Source organism: Pezoporus occidentalis, unplaced genomic scaffold (genome assembly GCF_034315485.1).
Source record: "Pezoporus occidentalis ecotype Australia unplaced genomic scaffold, CSIRO_AGI_Poc_V1 ctg77, whole genome shotgun sequence".
Lineage (NCBI taxonomy): Eukaryota > Metazoa > Chordata > Aves > Psittaciformes > Psittacidae > Pezoporus > Pezoporus occidentalis.
In genome coordinates this window covers 3,088,994-3,103,325 of record NW_026916126.1, presented here as the reverse complement: position 1 = coordinate 3,103,325, position 14,332 = coordinate 3,088,994, and the positions used below count along the sequence as shown (strand labels likewise).

Genomic DNA, 14,332 nt, shown 5'->3' with positions numbered 1-14,332 from the left:
GCTGTTGAGGGGAGGGCTACTGAGTGGGAGGGGCATTTGAGGGGTTTTTTATTTGGTTTTTGGTCAGTTGTTTTATGGGGTTTTGTTTTGTTGGTTGTTTGGGGATTTTTTGGGCAGGGTGTTTTTGGTTGGTTAGTTGCTGGTTTTTTTGCTCTTTTCCAAGATGTTAAGGTCAGAGTTTATTCCTGGAGTTTATTCCTGGATTACTTCTAGAATTCCTTTATCTAGAATAGATCTCCCCACAACCAGCCTGCCAAAACCAGGACAGTAGATCTGCCTCGATCCAGAAGTGTAAAGTCACTTGGAACTCCTTTATGGGTGAAAGGTGTTGCTAAAATAAACATAGATTTCAGCTTTCTATTTAAAAATTAAGTCTTCTAGCACTGTGAGTCTGAAAGTATTATGTGAGTGCATCATGTTCAGGCTAAGAACCCAAGTGAAAATACACCCAAATGCATTAACACCCCATTCCCTTCCTCCCTTCAGAATGCAATTTAGGATACCTGCTAGCCAATCTGGTTGGGCAGAAAAAGAGAGAAAACATTATGTCTAGCTCAGTAGTCTTATGATGTTTGGGTTGGTAATATGAGTGTCATGGGGCCATAAGGTGCAGAAAACAGTACTGAAGACTCCCTTGTTCATGGAGTGAACATGCCTGCAGAGTGAACATGCCTGCACATACCTGCATAGATGTCAGTACTTGTGTTCTTTCATTGTCTGACTTTAATTAGATTACTGCCTAACAAAAGAAGTAGCAGAAGAGGACATTACCACCTAATCCCAAATCCAGACTTCCGTGAGGCTTGAAAACATGAAAATTACATTTCTGTCCTATATCGTGAAAGTGTGACTGAAAACATAAATCTGATCTCTTTTCCACGGTCCTGTGATGAGGTGAGCTACATGTTAAGTAGAGCTGAGACACTGTGGGATGGTATTTGAAGATGCATATAAAATTTTACCTGTATGATTTGAAAACTGAACAGAGTTCACCGTATCAACTTCAAATCCCAAAACCTGTAACAGAACACAGGAATATTTTTTTTAATAACACATTTGTTAATACATCACCAAAATCACAAAAACACAAGAAAGGATTCTTATTTCACAGTGCAGATTTAGAAATCTTAAGTGTTGGTTTAAAATGAAAGCTGAGTCAACGTACAAAAGCCGTAGTGAGGAATAATGTAGGTACCCAGACTGAGCCTTCCTGCAGACATGCGACTGTGCAGGTCTCTGGCTGCAGCAAATGCCTCAGCCCGGCACTTGTACTGGAGAGAGCCAGTGACACTGCTTGTGTGCGGTGTGAGTGAATAAATGATCTGCTCAGGCAGGTGGCTGAACTGAGGGAGGACATAGAAAGGCTGAGAGCCATCAGAGAATGTGAAAGTGAAATAGAGTGGTGGAGCCACACCCTAAGGCAAGGGAAGTGGTTGAACAAGTGATGGATCCCCTTCCCTCCTACCATCAGATAGAAGGAGTGAACTTAAGGGACAAGGAGATATGGAGGGAGGTCCCTCCTCGGAGAGGTAAGTGAAAACCCTTGCATTCCCTTTCTCTCTCCCAGTTGCCCTTGAGTAACAGGTATGAGGTCTTGGAACTACAGGGCCAGGTAAATGGAGATGGAGGGGTAAATCTATCTAGTGAGTCACCTAGGGCTTGTCACTCACCCCCATGCCTTAGAACTTCCTCAAACAAGAAGAAAAGAAGAGTAATTGTGGTGGGTGACTCCCTTCTGAGGGGAACAGAATGGCCCATTTGTCGACCTGATCCATCCCACAGGGAAGTCTGCTGCCTACCTGGGGCTCAGATTAGAGATGTTAAAAGGAAACTCTCTAATCTGGTGCAGCCCTCTGACTACTATCTGCTGCTGGTTTTTCAGGTGGCAGTGATGAAATTATTACAAGGAGGGCAAGGGCAATGAAGAGAGACTTCAGAGCCCTGGGACAGCTGGTTAGAGGGTCTGGAGAGCAAGTGGTGTTTGCCTCCATACCTGTTACAAGCAGGGTGAAGAGATAAATAGGAAGAGACTGCAGATCAATGTATGGCTATGGGACTGGTGCCAAAGGCAGGGGTTTGGGTTTTTCAATCATGGGCTGCTATATGAGACACCTGGTTTGCTGGTGGCAGGTGGGATATACCAGTCCCAGAGGGGGAAAAGGTTTTTTGGGCAGGAGTTAGCAGGGCTCATTGACAGGGCTTTAAACTAGATATGAAGGGGGAAGGGGAGATAAGTGGGCCTGTTACGGACAAGCCCAAGAGAAACATGCTAGGGCTTGAAGGATGGCGGACTAGGGAGGACTCTCAATCTATTGTTTCATTTGAGGGAAAGGATAGTTGTTTAGACCCTGTCCTGAAGGGGAAAAAGGTACCAGGGCAAGAGTTAGCAGAGCTCACTCACAGAGCTCTAGGTAAGATTCAAAGTGTGAGGGGGTTGTAGCTGGGTTTGAACTAGTGGGGCATTGTTCTAGTATTAATGAAGACCAGAAGGCCTCCCGCCTCCCAGGGGTGCCACTAGCGTGCTCTGCTTGCTCCCTGAAATGCCTGTACATCAATGCACGCAGCATGGGGAATAAACAGGAGGAGTTAGAAGTCTGTGTGTGGTCTAAAGGTTATGACCTGGTGGCAATTACAGAGACATGGTGGGACAGCTCACATGACTGGAATGTGGCCATGGATGGCTATGTCCTTTTTAGGGAAGATAGGTCAGCAAAGCGAGGTGGTGGAGTTGCTCTTTATGTGAAAGAGCAACTACAATGTATTGAGTTCTGTCCAGGGGCAGATGAGGAGCAAGTGGAAAGTCTGTGGGTACGAATTAAGGGACAGGCTGGTACGGGTGATACAGCTGTGGGGGTCTATTATAGACCTCCTGATCAGGATGAAGGAGTTCATGAGGCTTTCTACAGGCAACTGAAAGCAGCCTCACGACTACATGCCTTGGTCCTTATGGGGGATTTTAACTACCCCGATATTTGCTGGAAGACTTACACAGCCAATCACTCACAGTCTAGGAGGTTCCAGTGCATTGAGGATAACTTCTTAATGCAAATGGTGGACAAACCAACTAGGAGAGGAGCACTGCTGGATCTGGTACTCCCCAACAAGGAGGGTCTGGTTGAAGCGGTGATGGTCAATGGCAGCCTTGGCTGCAGTGACCATGAGATGGTGGAGTTTAGGATCCTGTATGGGAGGAACAGAATACCTAGCAAGGCCACAATTCTGGATTTCCGAAGGGCCAACTTTGGCCTCTTCAATCAATTGCTAAGGGAAGTCTCATGGGAAAGGGTACTAGGTGGTAAAGGGGCTCAAGATAGTTGGTCAGCATTCAAGGACCACTTCTTCCAAGCTCAGGATCAGAGTATCCCAATGGGTAGGAAGTCAAGTAGGGGAGCCAGGAGACCAGCATGGTTAAACAAGGAACTGCTGGGCAAACTCATGCGGAAAAAGAGAATCTGTGGATTATGGAAGGAGGGGCTGGCCACTTGGGAGGAATATAGGACAGTTGTCAGAGGATGTAGAGAGGCAATTAGGACAGCTAAGGCCTCCTTGGAACTTAATCTTACAAGTCAGGTTAAGGACAATAGAAAGGGCTTCTTCAAATACATAGCAAATAAAACTAACACAAGAAGCAGTATAGGCCCACTGCTGAATGAGGTGGGTGCCCTGGAGACAGAGGATATAAAGAAGGCAGAGGTGCTGAATGCCTCCTTTGCCTCTGTCTTTACTCCTGCAGACTCTCCCCGGGGAACCCAAATTCCTATAGCCCCAGAAGGAGTCAGGATAAAGGAGGAGTTTGCTTTGGTGGATGAGGATTGGGTTAGGGATCAGTTAAGCAATCTGGACATCTATAAATCAATGGGTGCGGATGGAATACACCCATGGGTGCTGAGGGAGCTGGTGGAGGTCATTGCTGGGCCACTCTTCATCATCTTTGGTAAGTCGTGGGAAACAGGAGAGGTGTCTGAGGATTGGAGGATGGCACATGTCACTCCAGTCTATAGGTAAGGAGGACCCGCGTAATTATAGACCAGTCAGCCTTACCTCCATCCCTGGAAAGGTGATGGAACAACTTATTCTTGACACCATCTCTAGACGTATCAAGGATGAGGGGGTCATTAAGAGCAGCCAACATGGTTTTACCAAGGGGAAGTCATGTTTGACCAACCTTATAGCCTCTTATGAGGAAGTAACTAGGTGGAGGGATGACAGTAGAGCGGTAGATGTGGTTTTTCTTGATTTCAGTAAGGCATTTGATACTGTCTCCCACAGCATCCTCATAGATAAGCTAAGGAAGTGTGGGCTTGATGATCAGGTAGTGAGGTGGATCAAGAACTGGTTGAAAGGAAGAAGGCAGAGAGTTGTGGTTAATGGGGCAGAATCTAGATGGAGGTCTGTGACTAGTGGAGTCCCTCAGGGGTCGGTGCTGGGACCAGTGCTGTTTAATATTTTCATCAATGACCTGGATAAGGGAACTGAATGTACCCTCAGCAAGTTCGCTGATGATACTAAACTGGGAGGAGTGGCTGACACACCAGAAGGCTGTGTTGCCATTCAGCGAGACCTGGACAGGCTGGAAAGTTGGGCGGAGAGGAACTTGATGAAATTCAACAAGGGCAAGTGTAGATTCTTGCACCTGGGGAAGAACAAGTCCATGCACCAGTATAGGTTGGGGGTTGACCTGCTGGACAGTAGTGAAGGGGAAAGGGGCCTGCGGGTCCTGGTGGACAGGAGGATGACCATGAGCCAGCAACGTGCCCTTGTGGCCAAGAAGGCCAATGGCATCCTAGGGTGCATTAGAAAGGGTGTGGTTAGTAGGTCAAGAGAGGTTCTCCTCCCCCTCTACTCTGCCTTGGTGAGGCCGCATCTGGAATATTGTGTCCAGTGCTGGGCCCCTCAGTTCAAGAAGGACAGGGAATTGCTTGAAAGAGTCCAGTGCACAGCCACAAAGATGATTAAGGGAGTGGAACATCTCCCTTATGAGGAGAGGCTGAGGGAGCTGGGTCTCTTTAGCTTGGAGAGGAGGAGACTGAGGGGTGACCTCATCAGTGTTTACAAATATGTAAAGGGTGAGTGTCAGGATGATGGAGCTAGGTTTTTTTCAGTGATGTCCAGTGATAGGACAAGGGGCAATGGGTGTAAACTGGAGCACAGGAGGTTCCATGTGAACATCAGGAAAAATTTCTTTACTGTGAGAGTGACAGAGCACTGGAACGGGTTTGCCCAGGGGGGTTGTGGAGTCTCCTACATTGGAGATATTCAAGGCCTGCCTGGACAAGTTCCTGTGTGATGTACTCTAGGTTACCCTGCTCTTGCAGGAGGGTTGGACTAGATGATCTTTTGAGGTCCCTTCCAACCCTTGGGATTCTGTGATTCTGTGGTACATTCAGCATAAACAAAAAATGCAGTACTTTCCTACAGCAGTGAACACGGAATAAAAGCGACTTTGGAAACAGCATCAGAAAAACAGGGTTCTGGATCCGCTGGCTAGAGTCCATCTGGAGATAAGGATGGAGAGACTGGTCCAGCAGCAGGCACCAAAGACCTGAAGAAAGCCTTGGCTAATCTTTCTTAGCAAGAAAAGCAGTCTAAATTTCAAGGTTCTAAAAGAATGCAAAATATGAAGGGAAGATGAGAAAATGAACATGAGCCGGCAGTGTGCGCTTGCAGCCCAGAAAGCCAACCGTATCCTGGGCTGCATTAAAAGGAGCGTGACCAGCAGGTCGAAGGAGGTGATCCTGCCCCTCTACTCTGCTCTTGTGAGACCTCACCTGGAGTATTGTGTGCAGTTCTGGTGTCCTCAACACAAAAAGGACATGGAACTGTTGGAACAAGTCCAGAGAAGGGCCACGAGGATGATCAGGGGACTGAAGCACCTCCCGTATGAAGACAGGCTGAGGAAGTTGGGGCTGTTCAGCCTGGAGAAGAGAAGGCTGCATGGAGACCTCATAGCAGCCTTCCAGTATCTGAAGGGGGCCTATAGGGATGCTGGAGAGGGACTCTTCATTAGAGACTGTAGTGACAGGACAAGTGGTAATGGGTTAAAACTTAAACAGGGGAAGTTTAGGTTGTATATAAGAAGGAAATTCTTTCCTGTTAGGGTGGTGAGGCACTGGAATAGGTTGCCCAGGGAGGTTGTGAATGCTCCATCCCTGGCAGTGTTCAAGGCCAGGTTGGACGAGGCCTTGGGTGATATGATTTAGTGTGAGGTGTCCCTGCCCATGGCAGGGGGGCTGGAACTAGATGATCTTAAGGTCCTTTCCAACCCTAACGATTCTATGATTCTATGAAGATGCTGTTAACATTTCAGAAATCAAAGCATTCTAAAAGGGTGACAGAAGAATCTTAAAAGGGATCAGTGTTATGAGCCATACTTGGATGTCACAAGCAGTTTCTTTACAACTAAAAGAGAATAGAAAGAAATCACAGAGAATTAATTTGAGACATGATTAGGCAATGATAGGGAGAGAGCTCTTAAAAACACAAAGTAAAAAAGGCCCAAAGCATGCTTCAAAAACCACCTGCTACCTTGCATTACCAGCAATTCAAATATTGAAACATACAAGAATTTGCTACTACAATCAAGAAACTCATTCTTGTTGCCCAAAGAGAGCTAAATATAATGAAAATAAGAGCATCAAATAAGAAGAAAACTACTGAGGATTTTTAATCTAGCAGTATGCGCTTAATACAGACAGGTACTGCTGCTCAAGCCATTTTTAGACATTTTTATCTGCCATGAAAGAAATTCTAATGCAACAGTGATATAACAGTCTGACATTTGGTATTTGTTTCCGCATCCTACTTGCTCTGAGTAAGAATTCTCCTCAAAAGAAGAGCTACTATGTATGGCTCAGTGAGTCATACCAGGAGATAATAGTAATGATGCATCACTGTTTATGATCCACTTTCAGGCAATTTGCTGGTGGGGGAGTGAATAAACGAAGCTTTTGCCAGTCACGTTTTTCACCGAGATGCACGCCTCTTCCTTTTAATCATGAAGGCAACCCCTTTACATGTATTAAAAATCTCTGGGTTTATGGTGCCAGGCATTAGGTTTTTGCTGCGCATGTACTTTCTTTTGCACATGAAAGCCATTAAGTGATAAGCCCTTATTTCAAACCCTGGGCCATTACAAGATGGAGGTATGTGCTGCAGCAGGTAGTCCCTTTTGTCCACAGCACTGCATTTCTGTCATTTCTGCAGCTCAGAGTCAACACAGGTCTTCACAGAGTAAGTCTCCTCTTTAATATACAATAGAGGTTTCTGTTAATTCCAAACCAAAACAAAAAAAAGAAGTAATTTTACATTAATGATAGACAGAATGGTGGGTTGTCTCAGCCTGAACAAGCTAAAATTAACTTCAGCTACTACTCTCACTCCAGGTTTTTGTTTCGCCTTTATTTTAAAGGCACAGGAATTAAAGGGGTGAGAACATGGCAATACCTTGGTTATTATTATCATAACCACTACATTGTTATGAACTTTGCACATGCTTTTCAAATAAATAAATGAGAACACTGCCTCTAACCAGACTGTCATCCCATATTCATTTCACCCCCCTGCAATGAACAAACTTAAGTAGTTCTTATTTCCTTCAAACGTCTTAGCAACAATTGTGAATTAATCCATTTCTCTCCAATATTCAGATCATGTCTCTCCAATTACTTAACACCAGACACTACAGAACATACTTACTATGATTTACTAACGAATGAGGTTTACACTTAGTGCTTTAGGGAAGAAGAACATGCATAAGTGCTTGTAAGGAAGGCTGTTACTACAACACAGATAAGCACTGTAGCAACTGATGGTCACCAAAAGAGCAGTCTTTCTTTACTGTCTCTACCAGCATCAGCTATCATTTGATTTCTCATCAAGCTGTTCTGTAGGATCAGGGATTTTTGGTTTGTTTTGGACAGTTAGTCTGCTTCGATCAGCAGAAGGGAAAATTCAAGGAAGGCCACCTCTTCCAGAGACGACAGGTGCCAGCCTAGCTGAGCTGTACGCTTGGTAAAAGAAAGCTTCAAAAGCAACTGCTTTTGAATAGTTGAGGAAAAGTCACAGACGGCTCAAATTCTGCGAGGGAGCTTGATATTCTCAATTTTCTCATCAGTGCAAAACTGGCTAAACAGCCTTTAAAGGTTTCCAGATAATCACTTACTAGTGTTAGACTACTCTGTCACAGTTTGTCATTTGCTCTAAAGTTTTGTTTAGAATAAATGTAGATGACTCATCTAACACACCTAATTACAAAACCCTCTAGTTCTGATTCAACCCCCAAAATAAGCTCCGTTAGTCCAAGGAATTGCATTAATGAGGATTCTTATCAAACCAGAGTAATTAAAAGACATAAAATGTCATTTAAAAACAAAGTAGAATTATAACCTCTAATTAGTACTACCTTTGAAATAAGAGCAACAGATGTTAAGGTCTAGGCTTAGTAAAGAGTATTAAAATAATCAGAAAGAATGTTTAAGTCATGGCAAGCCAGCACATGTTTGCTACTAAGGAAAACTGCATTGAAAAGTCATGGAATTTAGTCATCAGATGGCCTGAAAACAAGGTATATTTGAGTGCTAAAAGCAACTTTTGACAGCAATCACCTCTTCTACCACTACAGAGAAAACTGTGTCTTAATTTTGGTTTGCTTAGTTCATTTTAACAAGCTTGTCATTTCAAGTGAATATGGAAAAGTTATTTTTCTCCTTAAACTGATTAAATAACAATACTAGTAACTATCATCCTTGCATATCTAAATGACCATACGTATCTGAAACAGTTTGATTCATGGAATAATAAATACTTTCCTCACTTCCAAAAGGCACTGTATTCAGAAGATGTCTTGTTAGATCTTTTTAATATATACCTGTATTTTTAATTTCTTGGGCAGAGCTAACTAAAAGCATCGATTCTGAATTTCTACCCAAACCAGAGGTTAAAGAAATCTTAAGCGAATTTTAACTACCTAATTAAAAATACATTCTTTTCATATGTACAGACCTAGAAAACTGAGATCAGAGCAAGTGTACTGAATCAGATAAATCATGATAAAAAAAATGTCTCTCATATCTGCACACTAAAGTATCAAATATCACCTGAAAACATGACTAAACTCAATTATTTATATCAAAATTATTGTTTGTTGATGTGAAAAACATTTAAATTACTTATTTTAATTCATTAAAATCAACCCGCTCTAGGTACTGATGTTTTTCCTACATACACAAAAAACCCTCTCCATGTTTCTGAAATAAATACATACATGCCAGTTAAATTGTCACCTCACCACCTTTCCATATCTTACGAGCAATAAAAATGCTGTAATTCAGCAAAGACCGCAAGCGAAACAGTAAATAAATACGAAGTCAGATCTATACAGTAGTTTTGTGGCTTTCAGTCAACAAAGGACAAATTCAAACTGGTAATGGTTTATCAAGGTCCACTGGAATACTCAATTGTCTCTACAGTCTGGTTAAAATAATACAGAAGCCACAAGTAGCACTTTGCCAGGTCTACCTGTGTGACAAATGCCTTTATCGATACCAATAGTTTCACCTCATACTCCTTGATGCACTACTTTCCCTCTGCTTCCTGAACTCCTCTGCATATCAGTCTGCCACATTTGCAAAATGACTGAAGTTTGGGTGTTAAAACTGTCTTTTTTTGCGTGTGTGTTCCTTGCACCTCTGAGTAAATAAACTGAAGGCACTCGCTCCACTTGGATTTTACCAATGGCAGCACTAATGCCTTCAAATCCTATTTGATTAGTGTGAGAACTGAGCTTACTATGAAATGGACATAATGCTCTAGAACAGCTTGTAAATAAACCTGTGTTACTTCCCCTCCTCACTAAAAAAAAAAAAAAAGGATCCTGCAGTGATACTTATGCCTGTCATTTTAGAAATGTAGATTAAGGCAGATATTTTGCAAATGTCCAGAGCTCCAGTTGCCAAGGATGCACATCACCTACATAACCGTTATCCCACGTTTTGGATGATCTGGTCTCTTACAGGCCCTCTAGTAAAGAACAGTTCCTGGTTTCCGTGCTCTCCCTCTGCTGTCATTCTGTGTAAGTATCATTAGCCCACAGAACTGAAAATCCTGGGCAAATCTAAACCCGTAGCCAGTCTGCGGGAGAATCATAAGCACTCTTCAAAGGAAAACAGTAACTGAGTTCATCCTAAATTTCTCAGCCTCCAGAGTCAGCACGTGTCAAACAACATTCTTCACAAGACCCAAACTAAGGTTGCCTACAACACATCATGTAGTGACATTTATTGTAATTGAAATCTGAAAGGAAAATGGCAAATCCAATATATTTTTTAAGTATCTTCAAGCAAAGGAGACAGAACTGTTACATTTCTAAAAATAAATCACTGAGCATCAAAACTGGAGACGGTTTGTATTTGGAAGGCATGGCTGGCAGATCTGAATGATACGCTTCAGAAGTATATTCAGAAAATTAAATCCAAATACACACACTGGAGCAAAATGCATTTGACACTGAAACAGCTAGTATGGAACACGTTATGCACAAGATCAAATTGTGCTTAGTTCTTCCTCACAAATAACTGAAGGAAAGGAACGAACATCATAGTCCTTCCCACAGTGCAGAAAGTGCAGTTCCAGCCTTACAAAGAGAAAGTGCATCACCTGTGGAGGCACCTAGTCTACAGAACTATCAGAATGCACATCTTCAAACTAGCAAGTGCTCAAGGGAAATATCAACACACAAGAAAGGAAGAGACTTTGAAAATACATGGACAACATCTAAAGGTCTTGGCTCTTTCTGGAAAACTGGACCAACAGCCTAGTTTACCTAAAAGCACAGAAGTAACTTAAACTTATATCCAGCCACTGTGCCACAATAAAAAAGCAAAAAATGGATCTCCTTCAGGATTCAAATTTACATGTGATAGCAATTATTTTACTACTAGAACAACCTAAAGACTTAGACAAAAAATGTCTTAGGTTATATATATAACTAGATGACAGTTCTGGTTCACCTCTAAAAATGCAGTCTTTTAGACCCTGCCACTGTGTTAATGCCTGAATTAAGAGTTTTGTTACATTTACAGTGTCTCTTCCTCTCCCTTCCAGAAAACATTTCAGTCACACATACACTAAAACATACATTTCTTCAACACAGAGAATTAGTGCTTAAGATTTTTAGAAATGAAGGACTACAAACACGTATTTCCTTCAAGAGGGCAGCTTAAGTTGCGCCTGTTATGTAAAGGAGGAGATTGAAAAAAGAGAAAGAAAATTGTTCCACATTAAGAAAAATCATGAATGCAGCAACAAAGAAATTAACAGAACGATTTTGAAGCAAATGCAACACCTCATATTCAGTGTTAGTGATTGCTAAGCTTTATGTTTAAATTTGTGCATATCCACATAGTCTGGAGACAAATAAAAGTACGCATTCTTACCTCCTAATCCTATTTGGTCTGTGATTGTTAATACCACTTGAGACAGAAAACTGTTAACTACAAAGCCTTGCTCTGCCTCAGAGTAAATATTAATTTAAATTCTCATTTAATAATTTTATTTACTCTGACAAATGCTTAGAGAAATGTGAACTGCTTCTGTTTAAAATTCGCATTGCAGCTTTACTATGCTTCTGCAGAGAAAAAAGTAAATTTTCCAAAGTATCACACACTTCACAGAACTCAAGAAGTGCTCCTTTTTTCATGCTTGTATTCAGTTTGGAAGGAAAAAGTTGGTTGGTTGTTTTTTTTTTAAAAAGAAAAAAAGAGAAATATATTAAACCTCCTAAGTGTGTGAGAAAAACTGTCACTTGAATTACACGAACTTCTGAACTGGTAAGACCTTTTATTGCTGTCCTGGGCACTAAACATTCAAAACAAACAAACAATTTCCAATGCATTACATGTACATATTTAGAGGAAGAGAAGTTTTGAGAGAGAAGTTTACAGACATTTAATGCTGAGAGACATGCTGTGGAATTGTTGTGCTTGGAGGTTTTTGTGACACAAGAGGACAAAGCCCTGAGCAACCTGGTCTGAACATAGTGCCTACCCAGCTCTGAGCAGGAGGCTGGAGTGGGGACCTTCCTGAAGTCCCTTCCAGCGTGGGTCACTCCATCATTCGATGACACCACCACATAGAAAAAGATCAGTTTTACTCACAGTAGCACTCCATGTGTACAAGCACACAAAACATCATTACCCATCCTAAAGCTCTGGTTATAAGTATAAAAACCAGAGGTATGCCACGTTTACAGTATTAACTATGCCAACTTTGTCAGTAAACATATTATGTCCTTTGCTGTTAAATGATCAGTGGACCAATTTAATTAGAACATTTTAGTTTGTACTTCATTTAGACAACCTTAGAGAACAATTACCTACTTCTGCAAGAATGAAATTCAGTCAAAAACACCTCTCTCTGCTGCAACAAGACCACTACATATTTCCCTCTTTGGGAACTGGGCTTATTCCTCTGGTGGTATTTCATTTTCAGGTTTGAAACTGAAACTACAAAGTAGTAGTGCTACAGCTCAAGTCAGAGGAAAAATCTGGAACAATGAGTAGAGGTAGGGGATGGGAGGGGAAAGCAGTATGAGTAACAAAGAAAATAAGAAAAAATTGTGTAAAACCAGTTTGTAAACTGCAGACATGTTTCTTCCATAGTATTTAAGTCCCCTGATAATGTTCACAGGTTGCTATCTATATTTCATGAAACAAAGCTGAGATCTCCATCCAAAATCCTCAGTTCCTTCAAAGCTCTTCAATTTGGAAAATATTACCTTTACCATATACCACACACCAAAACCCATTTTCCCAAGTGACAGCACAAACCAAAAGGTTTGTAAACCACAAGTCCAGGGAAAGTATCAGAGGTTGAAGTTGCAAATCAAGCTCAGCCAATCATTCATACAAATTCTTTTATTGCTGACACAAGGTACCAGATTTCTTGTATGCCTAATTAGTTTCACAACCAGATCTGCGCTACAAACGTGCCACAGGTGAAAATCTCACTATATAATTTGTTTGTTCACATCTCTAAGAGGCAAATTTATCTCCAAGGAGAAAACATTTTGACAAGAAAAGGGCACTGACTAGGAAGAAGGAACAAGATTCTGCTAAACAGAAGAGAATATCTGAGACTGTACTTCGAAAGGAGGATTCATACAATGCCACATTTATTTTGGGGAGATCTAGATGTATTACAACACTTATTTTTCTCGCATTTCAACTCTTCTATTTTGTATCAAGACGCCCACTTTGTATATAAAGTCTGTGGAAAAATGATGCCTCTGTTTCAATTATTATTCAAATGATGAACCATCTAAGCCAGGTATGTCCTGTCCTTTGTGCCACCAGATGGTAACAGACTGACAGAGCAAAACAGCAGTAAATATTAAGAATAGTGAGAAGAAGGTTAGCACATACTAGACAAGTGAATCAAAACCATCCAGATAGAGCCTAGAAAGGCAGCATTGTGAATTATGCAGAATTCCAAATCAAGGTTTCAGGTGTGTAAACTCAACTGTGCTACTGATTTGTTTTCCTTTACTAGGCAAGATCAACATGCAGATGTATTTTCAGAAATAACTGCTAATTTCAGCTGCTTTCCTACTTGATGACTTTCTGACTTGATGATGCCTAGGAATGATTCAGGAAGTCATGAACTCAGGCAGACCCCACTGCTTTCCCTGAGAAGCAATGGTCAGGATTGTCCCTATTGCAAGCTGGCTCAGACTGACCTATGCTCCACTAAAATCTCCTGCTTGAGTTCAGAGTGATTGTCTCAGCAGAGAAAACATGCCTGAAAAGCAAAGAGCCATGACAGATACTAGGATGTTGTTTTAAACCAGTTCTAAAAGAGTCTATTACCCTCAAACCTTCCAGTGTATGTACTCTCCTCCTGGTAAAAACAGTTATGCTACTGAAGGATTTCTCAGCTAACAGCACTCTTGATCAAGATGTGGGTATTCTAAAGCACAAGAAAATCATCGTAATCTGACCTCCAGATCATTCTGTATTTCCAAACCCTTTCTAACCATCGCACTATCATTTAAAGAAGTAGAAGGAAAGAGTCTAGAAAATGTGGTCTATCATCCTGCTACCTTAAACACAGCACTATTACAGATTTCAGTGACAGAACTTGTAAAAAATAAATGCTATTTTAAATATTTCATATTCACCTCCTCAAAGCCTTGAAAATAAAAGCAGTCACAGAGCCCTGTGAACTGGACAAGTGTTATCAGTAAACAGTGACAAAGAAAGGAGAACATTACTCTGCAAAGCATTGTGCTTAAACCAGTATCACTTGAACTCAGAATGTAAAAAAACAATGTCCTGTT

The 14,332-nt window shown here is 41.6% G+C and overlaps 1 protein-coding gene across 2 annotated transcripts in view; it reads right to left on the bottom strand.

Annotated features, from left to right (window-relative positions):
* Window positions 1-14,332, bottom strand: part of PDXK (pyridoxal kinase) — a 52,007-nt gene that overhangs the window by 24,908 nt on the left and 12,767 nt on the right. For both annotated transcript variants that reach the window (XM_062602510.1, XM_062602512.1), the window contains exon 2: window positions 963-1,017. In XM_062602510.1, the coding sequence (XP_062458494.1) occupies window positions 963-1,017 (55 nt within the window). The remainder of the gene's footprint in view (window positions 1-962; window positions 1,018-14,332) is intronic.